General features: G+C 41.9%; 1 protein-coding gene across 4 annotated transcripts in view; it reads right to left on the bottom strand.

Annotated features, from left to right (window-relative positions):
• LOC140458515 (melanocortin-2 receptor accessory protein 2-like) overlaps positions 1-9305 on the bottom strand; it is a 40533-nt gene extending 31228 nt beyond the window's left edge. For 2 of the 4 annotated variants that reach the window (XM_072553241.1, XM_072553251.1), the window contains exon 1: positions 8087-8206. In XM_072553241.1, the coding sequence (XP_072409342.1) occupies positions 8087-8157 (71 nt within the window). In that variant the 5' untranslated portion in view covers positions 8158-8206. Of the gene's footprint in view, positions 1-3905; positions 4003-8086; positions 8207-9208 lie in introns of those variants that run through there. The other 2 variants (XM_072553272.1, XM_072553261.1) reach the window with 2 other exon arrangements.
• Positions 9306-15084: the final 5779 nt, after the last annotated feature.

Below are 15084 nucleotides of genomic sequence, written 5' to 3'. Positions count from 1 at the left end.
AAATATATCCCATATTTAAGTAGAGAATAGTAAAAGACCAAATTAAAGTTCTGAGTCAATGAGAGCTCTAGGATGAATCTGACTTGTACATGGGGTTGTAGCCTTGAACATAACACTGGGAGTCTTTCCATGGAGAGCCAAGAAGAAGGCACCTTCTCTTCCTTTGTTCATTTCAGATTGTTTCACTCACATCAGCCCTCAGTTCAAATCTTCATTCTCTCCAGCCTACCTAGCTTCCCACCAAGTTTGTCACTGAGACACCCTCATTGCTTTCCTTCAAAAAGACTGTAGCAAACAACTTCCCACGCCGGGAGATAAACTTCTCGGGCAATGTCGTAATATCAGAATTGATGTCTGGGTACTCTTAGCAAAAGTAAGAATCTTAGAGTAAACAGTAACAAGCTTTATTAATTATGCATACTTTGTAGAAGAGAGACTTAACACAGGACATTTCTAGAATCTTCCACACTCTGTTCTCAGTTCCATGTGGGCCTGATATCATCAGTGATGCAGTCTAACAATTAGCATATAGTAACTGATCCCATGAAAACTACAGATTTCAGAAAAGGTTAGAGTGGGTGAATAGAACTGATTGGATTGCACTCCAGGGAACCAACATGAATTCAATGAGCTGAATGGCCTCCTTCTGTACTCACACACAGAGCAGGCAATGACCTAGTGGTATTAATGCTGAACTGTTAATCCAGAGACCTATACAATGTTCTGGGAACCCAGATTTGAATCCCACCATAGCAGATGATGGAATTTGAATTCAATAAATCTCTGGAATTAAGAGTCTAATGATGACCATGAATCCATTGTTGACTGTCAGGGAAAAAAACCAAACTGGTTCACTCATGTCCTCCAGGCAAGGAAATCACCCATTCTTCACCTGATCTGGCCAACATGTGACTCCAGACCTACAGTAAGGTAGTTGACTCTTAACTGTCCTCTGGGCAATTAGGGAAGGGCAATAAATGCTGGCCTAGCCAAAGATGCCCTCATCCCATTGGAGGAATAAAAAATAAAGGCTATGACCAACTCCCAATCAACAATCATCCATTTCCAGGTTAAATGATAAATTCCTCGTCCATTGAATTTAAACTTTTCATCTTCACATTTTAATCCCTTCATGGCTTGTAGATTGAGAGGACGCCTTGAATGTCCTCTGAGAAGCTACTTAAAACAAAAGTTAAAAACAGAGAGTTCCAGCAGGCTTTCATGTTTGCAATATCAAACAAGTTACCAGGAGGCCATCAACTGTTGTATCTGTGTAACCCCATACCATAGATTTTTCAATTTAGCTACATCTAACTCCTCCCCCAGCTTCTAGCTCAAATGTTGAGATGACTACTTCCCATTCAAAACATTCTCAGCTTACCTTGATTCTGGTCTCTACCTACGGTCAGCAGATTTCTCTTATTTGACATCCTCACTGGAAATCATGCTTCACTGTTCCGGTGAACTTCGGTTTCCAACAATCTAGAAATTCTTCGCCCAGCCTGAATATAGTTCTCCTCAGCCCGATGAAGGACAAATGGTTGGTTTCCAAACCAAGTCCCAACATCATCTTCAAAGTGATACTCAGATCTAGGTTTGATATGGTTGCTATTCTTTTCCTCTCCTCCTCCTCCTGGACTGGGGCTTCTTTCTCTGGAGCTTTGGAGGCTGAGGAGTGGCCTTGTAGAGGTTAATAAAATCATGAAGGGCATGGACAGGGTGAATAGCCAAGATCTTTTTTTTCTAGAGTGGGGGAGTCCAAAACTAGAGGGCAGAGAGGAAAGATTTAAAAAGATTTAAGGGGTAACTTCTTCACGCAGGCGCTTGTGCTTGTACAGAATGAGCTGCCAGAGGAAGCGTTGGAGGCTGGTACAATTACAACATTTAAAAGGCATCTGGATATGTATATGAGTAGGAAAAGTTTACAGGGATATGGGCCAAATGCCGACAAATGGGTTTAGATTAATTTAGGATATCTGATTGGTAAGGCCAAGTTGGACCAAAGAGTCTGTTTCTGTGCTCTACAACTCTGACTCAGAGTCCTCGCTCTGTGCTATTTGCTCTGGTTCTACAATCCTCAATAAATCTGTTTTTTCTAACTCAGGCCTCTTGTGTAGCCTCACACTTTTTGACCCACCATTGGTGATTAGACCTTCCACTGTTTCAGTTCTGAAATGGTCTCTTATAAACTTTGCATACCATCTTCTCACTCTCCTTTAAGTCCCTCCTTAAAATCCACTTCTTTTCCTACCATTCGTATCTTTGGCAACTGGACAAGAAAGCTTGGATTCTCGCAATTGTGTGTATTTGGCCTCCTTTTGTGAATATGAATCCTTAAAATAACTGAAATGCACTGTATGCCCTTATTGAATTTTTAATGGTGGTTTTGGCTTAAATTTCTCAATTTGTAAACAAAAACTTAGTTTTGCCTTCCTGGCATAATGAACATTATGCCTAAAGGATAGCTGCTAGATATATGAGTTTTATAAACCAAATTTGATTACTCCATTTATTAATTAGCTTTATGAAGTATTATGCCAGATTCCAAACAACCTTTCAGAACAGCAAATATTGTGGTAACACTTCACAGGACTTGCTTTCTGCCAATAACCATCCAAACAATCGAGTGTTTTGTTTTGATTTTCCTAATCAACCTGTTCAAAGCCTTTGAGGTTACAATGAAAACTGTTTTACAAAGGCCCACCTCATTCGAACTCAAGGGTTAAACACTGAGTATGGAAAGGCAGACGCCTTGTATGCAACCAAAATCATTTCCAACAGGATCCATTTCAAACCTTCATGACGTACCTTTGGAGCAGGTGGAACTTGAATGCAGTCTCCTAGCTCAAAGGTAGGGACACTGTCACTGCACCACAAGAACCCTCAAGTAATTTGGTAACTTCACTCTCAATTATTCTCGGAGGGAGAAGTAATTGGGCCAAGTTGCAGAGAATTTCTGCTCTGTTAGTGAAAAGTGCAATTGAAGTACTTTGGTTGACTAATTTAAAAGGTCCTCAGATTGATCCAATATTCCACTGCACATCTACCTAAACATTAGAGGGTTCTTGTGGCACAGCGGTAGAGTCCCTTCAGCTAAGCCAAGAGTCCTGGGTTCTGTCCTACCTGCTCCAGAAATGTGGGACAATATCTCTGAACAGGTTGATTAGAAAACAAACGGACTAAACAATGGAATTTTGTTTTCTAAATTATTGTGATATATTAAAACCCATGCATTCTTATCAGCAAAATCTTTTTTTTAAAGAATGCTGCATGTTGGTCACCTCAATGACTCAATAAACTTTCCAGTTCTCACACAGTGACAGTCTTTTTGCTGAGGACATTCTCCAATTATCAAGCAACACACCAAAAAAAGTCCAGGTCATGTACTCTTTCAAACACATGTCACTTCAGTGATCATAACCTTTCAGGTTACAATGAAAGCTGTTTTACAAAGGCCAACTTCTTGATCTCAAGGGTTAAACACAGAGTATGAAAAAGCAGACACCTTGTATACAACCAAAATCATTTCAAACAAGTTCCCTTCCAAACCTTCAATTTTATTAATTAGGATTGTAGCAATTTTTTCGTACAGCCACAGTTTGATTGTATTGGAAGTACTATTTTGTTTCCACCAGTTTAATATTACTTCCATACCTCTCCAACGCAACCCTAGATTTTTTTTCTGCCCATTCATAAAACTAACGAATTATTGAATGTAAAGTTGATGCAAGATTTTGCAAGTACTTTGATTTGGTGAAGAATGGTCTGCAATTTCCCTGACCTGCTTCCCTGCTCCAATTCCCTCTTGCTTTGAGGGCTATATTTTTTCTTGACAGATGTAGAACATCATTTAGCACATCTGTACTTTCTTCACAGTCTCTGTTGCTTGCCTTATTAGCTCTTACCACTTTCCCTTCAGCTCTTTCTGCAGAGCACACTCCCTTGTATCACCACTGACTTTCCAAGCCTCCGGTATGTTTTATTGGTTGGTTTATCTCCACTCTGTAAGAGGTGAATAAGAATAAAGCAAATAAAGTGGATGCTGAAAAGTTTTGCAGAAGACAAAAGCACCACATACACTGAGAAATGCAAAAAGAAATTCAATATTGTAATTGATTAAGAGATCTTCATGTGTGCGAGAAAGAAAGATGTAGCGTTCAGAAAACAATACATGATGTATGTCTGCACAATTTGTCTGTTTCCCCCAATTTTCATGGAAATCTTCAATATTACTATCCAGTTATTAAATTATGCAGAAGCAACATATTCCACACTGAATAGCCAGCACTTTTGGAGCAGCATATCACTCAGCACATTGAGATGATGCATTTTATCAGAACATTCCCTACTCACCTGATTGTTTTGCACAATATAGTTATACAATATTCATATAAAGTTCCAAGCTATAAAGTCCAAAATTGACAATGAACCCTACTTCCTTCAGTCCAAAATATTCTAGCCAATAAGATTAGATTAGATTCTGTACAGTGTGGAAACAGGCCCTTCAGCCCAACTAGTCCACACCGACCCTCCGAAGAGTAACCCACCCAGACCCATTCCCCCTATCTAATGCACCTAACTCTACGGGCAACTTATCATGACCTATTCACCTAACCCGCACATCTTTGGACTGTGGGAGGAAACCGGAGCACCCGGAGGAAACCCAAGCAGACACGGGGAGAATGTCTGTGTGGAGTTTGCACAGTCAGCCGAGGCTGGAATCGAACCCGGAAAAACACTACTGTTTCCTGATACTTACCCAACCTAGCAACCATTTTGCTATTTGCTTTATCCCTTGGGCAGCTCTGTTCACAAGTCAATTATGTAGCATTTTCTCAATTGCCTTTTGGAATCCATGTACATCATCATCAATGTTACACTCAGCAACCCTCTCTAATAACTCAACATAAATTTGCTTGAGTATTTTTGTTGCATTAACAGAGAAGGTTGATGAGTGTAATATTATAATAACTCCATGCTACTTTGTTTAATTAACCCACATTTGTCCAGGTGCCTGTTAATTTTGCCCTGCACTGTTGGTTCAAGAACCTTGCCAAGCTACCCAAGGCTAAATTATCTGATCTGTAGTTGCTCTGCTTGGCTTTATGACTTTAACTTGAACAGTTCTTTACATTCTGCAGTCCTCTGGTATTGCTGTGAGTCTCAGAAAAACAGGAAAATTGTGCCCAGTGCCTCCACAATCTTCATTATTTTCCACACTCTTTAGTTCCAAAAATGTCATATTGGACACGAAACATTAACTTTGTTATCTCTTCACAGAATTTGCTAGACCTGATATTTTTAAGATTTACATTCCACTCTCTCTTCCCATTAAATCCTTGGATGCATCTTATCTGGTCATGGTGTCTTATTACCTGCGAGTATAGACAATCCAATACCTTCCTTTTGAACACATGAATTGTCAGAGCTAGCTCTTTTTTCACCACTACCTGTGTAATATCTTCTTGTTTGGTAAAGATAGATGCAAAGTATTAATTAAATACATTAATCATGCCACATGTTTTCAGGCTTAAATCACTTTAGGGTTGTAATCATCCTACACCATCTCTTCACCATGATTTTACTATTTTTATGCCTATAGAAAACCTTTTTTTAATGTTAGCTGCCAATCTCTTTTCAGACTCTCTCTTTGTTTGTGTTCTTTACTTTTTCAATACCCTTTTGTATTTTCTATTTTCAACCTGTTACTCACATGCACCTTATTTTCTTTCTCTTCATGTCCCTGTCTATATTTCTTCAGAGAGCTCTGGATTTGTTTGCCCTTTGTAGAAATGTACCTCAACGATGCCCAAACTCTCTCTTCCCTACAGATAACTCATCCATCAGTTACAGTCTTGCCTGTAAACTTTTAACTCCAATTTAACTGGGTCACATCTATTCTTACTCCATTGAGGTTGCCTTTCTTAATCTGGATTATTGCTTTTTCTTTTCCATAACTAATGTAAACCTTACAGTATCAAATCAGAAAGTGCTGGAGAAACTCAGCAGTTCTGGTAGTATCTGTGGGAAGTGAATGTTATGAGTCAGAGGTAATTCTTCAGAACAGGATTGAAGAAAAATTACACCAGACTCAAAATGTTAACTCTGTTATTCTCTCCACAGATGTTGCCAGAATTGTTGCGTTTCTGATTTTCTTTCAGGTTTCTAGCATCCACAGTATTTTGCTTCTGATTACACCTTATGATAGAATGACCATTGTCTCTTCATGTTCTCCTACTGACACTTGATCCACTTTGTCCAGCTCAATTCCAGGTAGCAGGTCCAGTGGAGCTTATGCTCATGTTGAACTGGTGACATACCACTGTGGAAAATAGTCCTGAACACACTCTAGAAACGCTTGCCTCCCTCTGCCTTTCGCAGTACTACTATCCAGTCAATATTCAGACAATGCAAGTCCCCCGTTACCACTATTCCAGATCACTCACACCTCTCTAAGTTCCTTGCAAATTTGTTTTCAACATCTTTCTACTCTTTGAAAACCATGGCGAGGTTTCAATGTCCCCCAAAAGCATTAAACTGAGGTGCTGGATTCCAAGTCCAGGGCTGTTACCACTATGCCAATGCTACCTCTTGAAGGAGACATGGCTATCCTGGGCAGAGATGTTATGACACACCTCTGGAGCAGGTGGCACTTGAAGCTACTAGCTCTCCTGTCTCAGAGATAGGGATGCTACCACTATGCCACAAGAGCTCCCCACTGCACCTCTCTATGATGGCCATGTAGACTCTGTGAAGCAATATAATTGAACCCTTTTCATTTCTAAGCTCAAATGATTGGTTTAACTCTTGGATCACAACATAAAACCCCCAGGTAAATTATATTGTGGGATCCTTTAAATCACTCTCTCTATTTTCTTTTCTCTGCCATTTCTGCACCACGACAACAATGTATTCTGCAAACGGGGCTGTCCACACAATGGAGGTTTTCAATTCATTGGCTCAGACTTTGTTGGGATAAAACCCCCCGTCGTCAGTGCATTCAAAACCTGTGGGGAGGAAGTACTCGTGGGGAGTTGTGAAGCCCCAGCGCTGCTCCATCCTTAGCCCAGCAACAACAAAAAAACGAGAGGGAAGTGCGGAGACATTGCCGGATTTTGGGCGATTAAACTCCCCAGATAGTCAGAGCTGTGAATATGGAGGGAGTCATTGAAGCCTGTAATGTTGACCCGCGATGCCATGCAGCGTTGGAGGCCCAGAGGCTGTGACCTTATTCCTGCAAGTGGTACATTTATTGAGGTTTCTTATTTTTACTTCCAATTCCTTTTTTTCTCTCTCTCTCTATATCCAACCTTCCTGTTCCTCACTATATATTTAATTTGATCCCCAAAGTCTTCCTCCCCACCGCCCCCCCCCCCCTTGCGTTTCCCACTGATCTTTAACTGTGATCAGTTACTGCAATAAACTGGTCCTGTCGCTCAGTGTGCCTGTTGCTCACACTGCAGTGTTGTCAGCTGGGACTCCTCAGCGCTGTGAAGGTAGTTCAATATCCCCCACGACCAGCATTGAAATCAACGCATATCTTTTTTTTAAACAAGCGCTGCCCCTTCAGTTCACTGCCCACCCCCTTTCAGGGTGCTCATTAATTCAGTGTATTTCTGATGTTCCGACAGCCTGTCAATACAAAACAGGTCAGTCCCGGCCATTCGAGCTGCATCGATACAGAAACCCCTCAATTCCTCAATAAATCGAGTTCGCCTTTTTATAAAAAAAAACAAATCACATCATGCAATCGCGTCCCACTTCTCAAGAGGAGTTAAAACAAAACACAGCTTCTTTGTTAAGCCCGTGGAAAGTTTCTGGGCACGATGATCCACCCCATTGGGATTAGTTCCGATGAACCACACGCACATTGTCCAGTAAATGGACACAATCCCACCGCAGTTTCCACCTTCCCAGTAAGAAGGGAATTCATCCTTCTGGGATAGACAGTCCGCGGGAGGCGTAAAGTTGGACGTTTGGCCAGAGAGTGCAGAGACTGCCCGGGAGGGAGCGTGCAGCCCTTTCCTCAATCTCCCCGTTCTCCCCCTCCGGTGTCGGCCAAGTCCCAGGGTGTATGCCGCCTCACCTGCAGGTCACGCTGTGCAGCCAGAGCTGCTCACTGCCTGCTGCTGCCTGAAGGGGGCTGCTCCTGGGCATCGAGCAGTCATTTCTGATGTCAAGCCTGAGACTGGGTGGTGTTTCCTCGCCGGTGGATAGGTAGATACAGCGAGGAGACTCTCACCAGAAAGAGAACACTCACCCTCCCCCATGCCCCGCCCTGCTTCCTCTCTGTCTCCACAGAAATTCTCAGCCGAAATACAAGAGTGTAACTGAGAGGGAGCTTGAGTTCTGTTCTGAGCTCCTCTTCCTCCCACTCGCCGGGGATTTTTTTATCCCCCTCTGAAAACCCTATTATATCTGCGCACTGGAAATAATTTCCCTGACCTTCAGAGCGGTTGGGGGTATGGGAGGAGCCGGGGCAAGGAACACAGTATACACAACACCAACTAGTCCAGTGTCGCTAGCCAGATAAAAATCAAAATCCTTTAGACAGGACAAACCATCAGCGCTACTGCAGCAACCTTGGACATTCGGGAACCCGCAGAGGCTGCTCTACCTTATTATCGCTGCTAGATTTAGTCAAGGATAATATATTGGAACACGACTTGGAGAAGCCGGGGTTGGGACTGGGGTGGACAAAGTTAAAAATCACACAACACCAGGTTATAGTCCAACGGGTTTTGAGACCAACAGGTCTCATGCTTCCAAATAAACCCGTTGGACTATAACCTGGCGATGTATGATTTTTAATATTGGAACGTAGGAAATTGGGCATTCCAATGGGGCGCCAGCAGAATGCAAATACTCGAATATTGATCTGACAAAGGCAAAGGACGAAAGGAAGGGTGCTTAGAGGAGGGGACCCCACTGCCCGAGGAAGACTCTATCCTGACATCACACAAATAACAGATCACCGGCTTTGTAATCACAACGCCGTTCCATTCATTATTAGTCTGTGTTGCTAATACAACCAAAGCAGAAGGAGCAACTGGTGGAGATGCAGTTGTATTTACAAAACAAATGCGATTTTTAAGGCATATTATAGCCTGCGCGGTCTGGCCAGATGGGTTTCATTCTGTGTAATTGATGCACAATAAATAATTCAATCACAAGGATATTATTGCTGCTGATCTAGCTCAGGATTCACCTCTCCACGAAACATCACCCACAGACAAGCATCTTACGACCGCCCGTCTCAGTCGAAGCTGGGCAGATTGAGGGTAGCCTCGAACACAGGATCCCAGTGACAGGAAGCGCTGAGTCAACTGCGTGGTGCTCAAATCACACTGGCCCTTGTCTCATGTGGAGTCCTAATCACTAAGAAACAAGATTGAATCACAGAAGATTGTGTGGAGAGGAGCGACAAGGCTGATCTCTGGTGTCAGGTCTCTGAATTACAAAGGAAGATCTTCTCAGCCCCCTGAAAGCTGGTGTCTGAAAGGTGATCTTATAAATGTATAAACTTTCGCTAAAGGATGGAACAAAATGTGGAATTCTGCAGATGCTGGCTATCTGAAATAAAACTGAAGTGCTGGAGACACACAGCATCTGTGGAGAGATTAACAGAATTAATATTTCCAGTTCAGAAACTTCTTCAGAACTGGTGTTTCAAATTTCCAACGTAGAGTCTCAAAATATTGTCTCAAAATATTGGTCAGAATCTTATTGGAGCCTGAAAGACGCTGCCTATGGCAGGAAATGAGGTAGAATTCCATAAAACCACTCTCACTGCAAGTTTCAATCGAAGTTTCAAACATCAAGGTGAGATCCTGCTAGCAGCAGTTAGTTGCCTTTTAAGGGGAGTTATTGTTTCTTAATGATCTTATTTACTATGCAGCTTTCCATTGTACCACAGTCTGAAAGCAAACTGGAAACAGCCAAACCTTAACATTGCAACTCCAGCTCCCTATTCATTCCAAAGGCCGTCTATATTGGTCACCAGGCACCACCATCTCAGGGTAAGGTCCATGGGTACTAGCCAAATGCACCTCACACCCACAGACACTGGTATCTGATATGTGCCAGCCTCCTTAAACCTTCATGGCAGATCTCTGATTCACTTCCAAGAAACTCCTGCACTTCAATGCTGTCCTTTGGAGGGCACTAGTAACTAATGCAGCAGCATCGATAGGATGTGCTCATGGACACATATCCCCTTCATCAGGGTCGGATGGGTAGTGAGGTGAGTTTTGGCACTTGCAGTAAGTAAGCCCACCATTTCAGGCTTGGCGGAGAGAAACTTGCAATGAAATGTGTCGAAACCAAAAACAAAACCCAGAAAAAGTAAGATCTTACCCTGATTTTCTCTACAGATGCTGCCAGTCTTCAGAGTTTCTCCAGCACTTTCTGTTTTTATAATAAACTGAACTGTAGGACTCCACAAGTCAAGATAGATTGAAATGAATACAAGGTAAATTTAGATCTAATGGTGTGAAATTCCGCCTCACACAAAGCATGGCCTACATGGGGAATAAATCTTGAGAGAGAACACTGGAGACAAAAGTCCCTGGAATTATTTAAGAAACAATGTTACAATGGGGTGGATGGTGTTAAGATCCCTCAGACCAGTCACTTAAAATAGACTAACTCGCCTTCTTCATTTGTATTTATTTTGTGGATTTTGTAAACCAATAAGAATTGATTACCAAAATATGAGCATAAATTATTGGAGAAACTCAGCAGGTCTGGCAGCCTTTGGAGAGAGAAACAGCATTGATATTTTAAGTCTGTGACTCTCCTACAGAACTCCCTACAGAAGGGTCACTGGACTTTCTCTCCACAGGTGTTGCCAAACCAATAGAAATTCTGTAATGATTGTTGTAGTTTCAGATTTCCAGCATCTGCAATTCTTTGTTTTATTAGAAGAATTGATTTTAACTACCTCAAAATGTAAGTGCTAAGAAATTACTGAAGGAAGTTACAGTGCAGGTGTTGCATTTATCCCTGGTCCGAAGGAAAGAGTTGTAATTAAATCACAGCATATCAAATCTCTCAGGAACTTCCCTGAGTCTGTCTTGCACAATGAACTTGAAGCCGTTGACTGTTATATAGGCTACTATTTTTATGCAAGACCAGATCCTACTGTCTGTCAAACAACAAACTGAACAACAAAATTATGTTTTTGACATAATTGGTTGAACAAGAATATTGGAGGGGCTACAAAAGACTTTCCATATTCTGCAAATAATTCTGTGGCATTCACCTCAATATCTTGGGAAATCCTTTGAAGGAGACCACTGGTGTATTAGTCTAGGCTAGATGGTCAGGTGCTAGAAAGAGCTTGAAACCACATTTTCTTTGTTTTATTCATTCAAAGAATGTGGGCATCACTGGCAATCACAGCATTTGCTGCTGGTTCCTAATTTCTCTTGTGTGACTTGCCAGGCCATTCAGAGGGCAGTCAACCATATTGCTGGAGGTTTGGATTCACATGTAGACCAGACTAGGTAAGAATGGAAGATTTCCTTCCCTGTAGGACATTTGTGAACCAGGTCGGTTTTACAACCATGCTGATGGTTTCATAGCCACCACTATAGAGACTTGGCCTTTCGTCCAGATTTTAATAAATTCAATATAAATTTCATGGGCTGCCAACAGGGGGGATTTGCCTGATTTGCCTGGATATGAGCCTGAACCTCGGGATTACCAGTCCAATGACATTACTGTACACTACTCTATCTCTAATTCTGTGCTGAAACCTGACGTCAATATAAAGGAAATGCTCAGAGATGTTATAGCATTTAGAACAGTGTATTCTTCTTAAAAGGGACAAAATTAAACTTCAGAGCAGAAATGATTTGATTTGATTTATTATTGTCACATGAACCTAAGTACACTGAAAAGTTTTGTTTTGCATGCTGTACAGACAGATCATAATGGGACAGATCAGGATGAATGGCTAATGCGCGAATCGTTGATTCTCCTGCTCCTCGGATGCTGCCTGACCTGTTGTGCTTGTCCAGCACCACACTCTTGACACTGATCTCCAACATCTGCAGTCCTCACTTTCTCCTTGCCTGATATCTGGTATCATCAGTGAACTTGTAGATGGCGTTCAGATGAAATTTGGCCACACAGCCATGCATGTACAGGGACTAAAGCAGGGGCCTGAGTATGCAACCTTGCGGGGAGCCGGTGTTGAGGATCGTGGTTGTTGTTTATCTTAACTGATTGCAGTCTATGAGTGAGGAAATTGAGTGCAGAGGGTGGAGCTGAGACCTCAGTCTCGGAGTTTGGGGATTAGTTTGGTTGGGATTATAGTGAAAAAGGTGGAGCTGGAGTCAATATTTAGATGTCTCCTGTAGGTAACCTTATTATCCAGAGGTTCCAGGGCTGAGTGTAGGACAAGGGAAATGGCCTCTGCCATGGACCTGTTGCACTGGTAGGCAAATCACAAAGGATCGAGGCAGGCTGGGAGGCTTGGATCGATGTGAACAACACTAATCTCTCAAAGCACCTCATAATTATGGAGGTCAGAACCACTAATCATTGAGACAATCATTGTGTTACCTTTTGTACCGGGATGATGGTGGCCATCTTGAAGCAGGTTGGGACTTCAGATTGTAGTAAGGAGAGATTAAAGATATCGGCGAATACTGCTGTTAGCTGATCCGCACAAAGTCTGAGTGCATGGCTAGGGACCTTATCTAGGCCGGTCTCTTTCCATGGGTTCAATCCCAAGAAGGCTGAGCTGATGTCTATAGCGGTCTACAGAGGGAACAAGTGCTTCTGGGGCTGTGTTGCGCAGGTAATACCTGTAACCCCACTGGCATTCTGCTCGAACTGAGCATAAAAGACATGGAGAGCATGAGAGAGGGATGTATTTTTGTGGTGATATCAATATTTGGTGGTAGCAGTAAAATAGTGCAATGAAATAGCTTACTACAGTCAGAAATGGAGAGAGATCAGAGCTACCTTCAAAATCAAACAAAAAGTGTTCCCACTCATGAAACAATTGAGAACAACAGAACGAAGATTTTAAATAATTGATAACAAAAGTGAAACCGATATGAGATTAAAAATTCACACAGTGAATGGCTGAGGTCTGGAATGAACTGCCTGAGACTGTGGCAGATGCAGGTTCAATCAAAGCATTCGAACTGGGATTTGACTGTTGTCTAAAATGAAGAACGTGCAGGGTTACAGGGAGAAAACATTGGAATAGCTCAATGGCTTCCTCCTGCACAGTGAGAATTCTGCGATTCTTCAAGACAAAACATTTTCACACGGTAAACAGCACCAGCATCACCATCTGCTGTTCTGTTTACAAGTGTGCTTCTTCCTAGAGTATACATAACCTATCTTGTCAAGCATCATTCAGATAAGTGAAAATGTTTGCAACCTAGATGGGAAAATATACCAAAGGTTACCAGTTGACTTCATCAAATGCATCTGGCACTAAGACTTGATTTGATTTTAAGGGTTGTGACCAAACATTCAAGTTAACTTGAATAAATGTATGCGTGAGGGTGGATGAATTGTATTACTATTCAATGAACGTGAGGAGTGGAAAGATTAAGGGTTGAAAGGGGAAATGAGCTCAACCTTTCGCTGCTCCCTTTCCATCACCTAAAAAGTCTAGCACTGAGTCAATTGCTTCAGCATTGCCTTCTTCAAGCTGCGCCAACATGTCTTTGACAATGGGGAGCAAAGGTTATGGTATAACGCTGTTGTGTTGACCATCCTGATCTATTGTAGTGAAATCTGGACCATCTACAGATGTCACATTAAGAACCTTCAGTGCATCCATCAGTAGTGCCCACATCAAATCCTGGCAAATAAACGGGAGGACTGCCAGATCAATGCAAGAAGCTACATCCTCCAGCATCAAACCCCAGCTCCTGAAAAACTAACTCTAATGGACAGGCCATTGACACTGGACATCCAAAAAACAAACAGGTCATTTGGGAGGTTCTCTTTTCCCTGCTCTCCTTTGGCCAACACTCAAAGGATGGCCAAAGGAATAAGTATAATTTTAATCACTGAAAGCACAGAGGCATTGACATCACTGACTAACAGGAGGAAGCTGCTGAGTGCTCAACATGGCACCTCTTGGTCATCAAGGCACAAACCAGCTCAAGGCTCAGTGAATCAAACATGAGATGGATTAACAAAGGCAGAGAGAGGGGAGGGAAGTCAACAAGGGGTTGCAGGTTCCATTTCCCCACACAACAATCTGTACCCATTGCTGAAAATTTTGTGGATCCAAAATTGGGCTCCTCTGTCATCTGAAAACTAAGGCAATTCTGAGGAACTGCCAACAAAGATGCATTAACTGTAGCCATTGTGCCCAGACCCTTTTAAAATTGAAGGATTTGAAGAGGACAAGCAGTAAAACTGAAAAAGATGAATATAAACCTTTTATTAAACCTTTACTGAGATGTTTATCCAGGAGGCCTTATATCCAAACCAGTAATGAATAGGTTAGAAAGTCCAGATTATTACCTCTGATATAAATCTTTCAGTTGTATGGCTGTATTTCTGCCCTGCTCTTAACCTCCCACAGATCCATAATATCATTGTGTAGCTCCAACACAACATTTCTTGTATACCCCCAATTTACATTACTCCACTGCTGACAGACATCCCTTCAGTTACTAAGGCCCCAACCTCCAAAACTTCCTCTTTAAACAGTGTTATGAAGTTGAAGGCATGTACTCTGCACCTTTAAGAGAGGGTGAATGCAGGTACCTGTCGTGTGACTGACAGCAATCACAGAGTGTGCTGAAAAATTGAAAGATGTAACATATTGTGGTAATCTAGATACCTTGTTGTTTTCACAGCAATTTGAATTTAACCAATCAGTTTAAATTTTATGCCCCAAGATACTAAAACTCAATCAAATTTGAATTTATTGTTTCGACAACATCAAACCAATGAGATGATCCAGTGTTTTGGGGTATAAAAAGCAGGCATTTGAGAAAGAGTTGACCAGAGAAAGAGTACCTTCTGCCATCAACAGACTGCTATTCAAAACTCTCTCAAAGATATCTTTTTCATATGAAAAATCTTTGCAGCAGAAGA

This window comes from Chiloscyllium punctatum, chromosome 3 (assembly GCF_047496795.1).
Source record: "Chiloscyllium punctatum isolate Juve2018m chromosome 3, sChiPun1.3, whole genome shotgun sequence".
Classification (NCBI taxonomy): domain Eukaryota; kingdom Metazoa; phylum Chordata; class Chondrichthyes; order Orectolobiformes; family Hemiscylliidae; genus Chiloscyllium; species Chiloscyllium punctatum.
The sequence above is the reverse complement of the archived record's forward strand: the minus strand, read 5'-3'. Positions and strand labels throughout refer to the sequence as shown.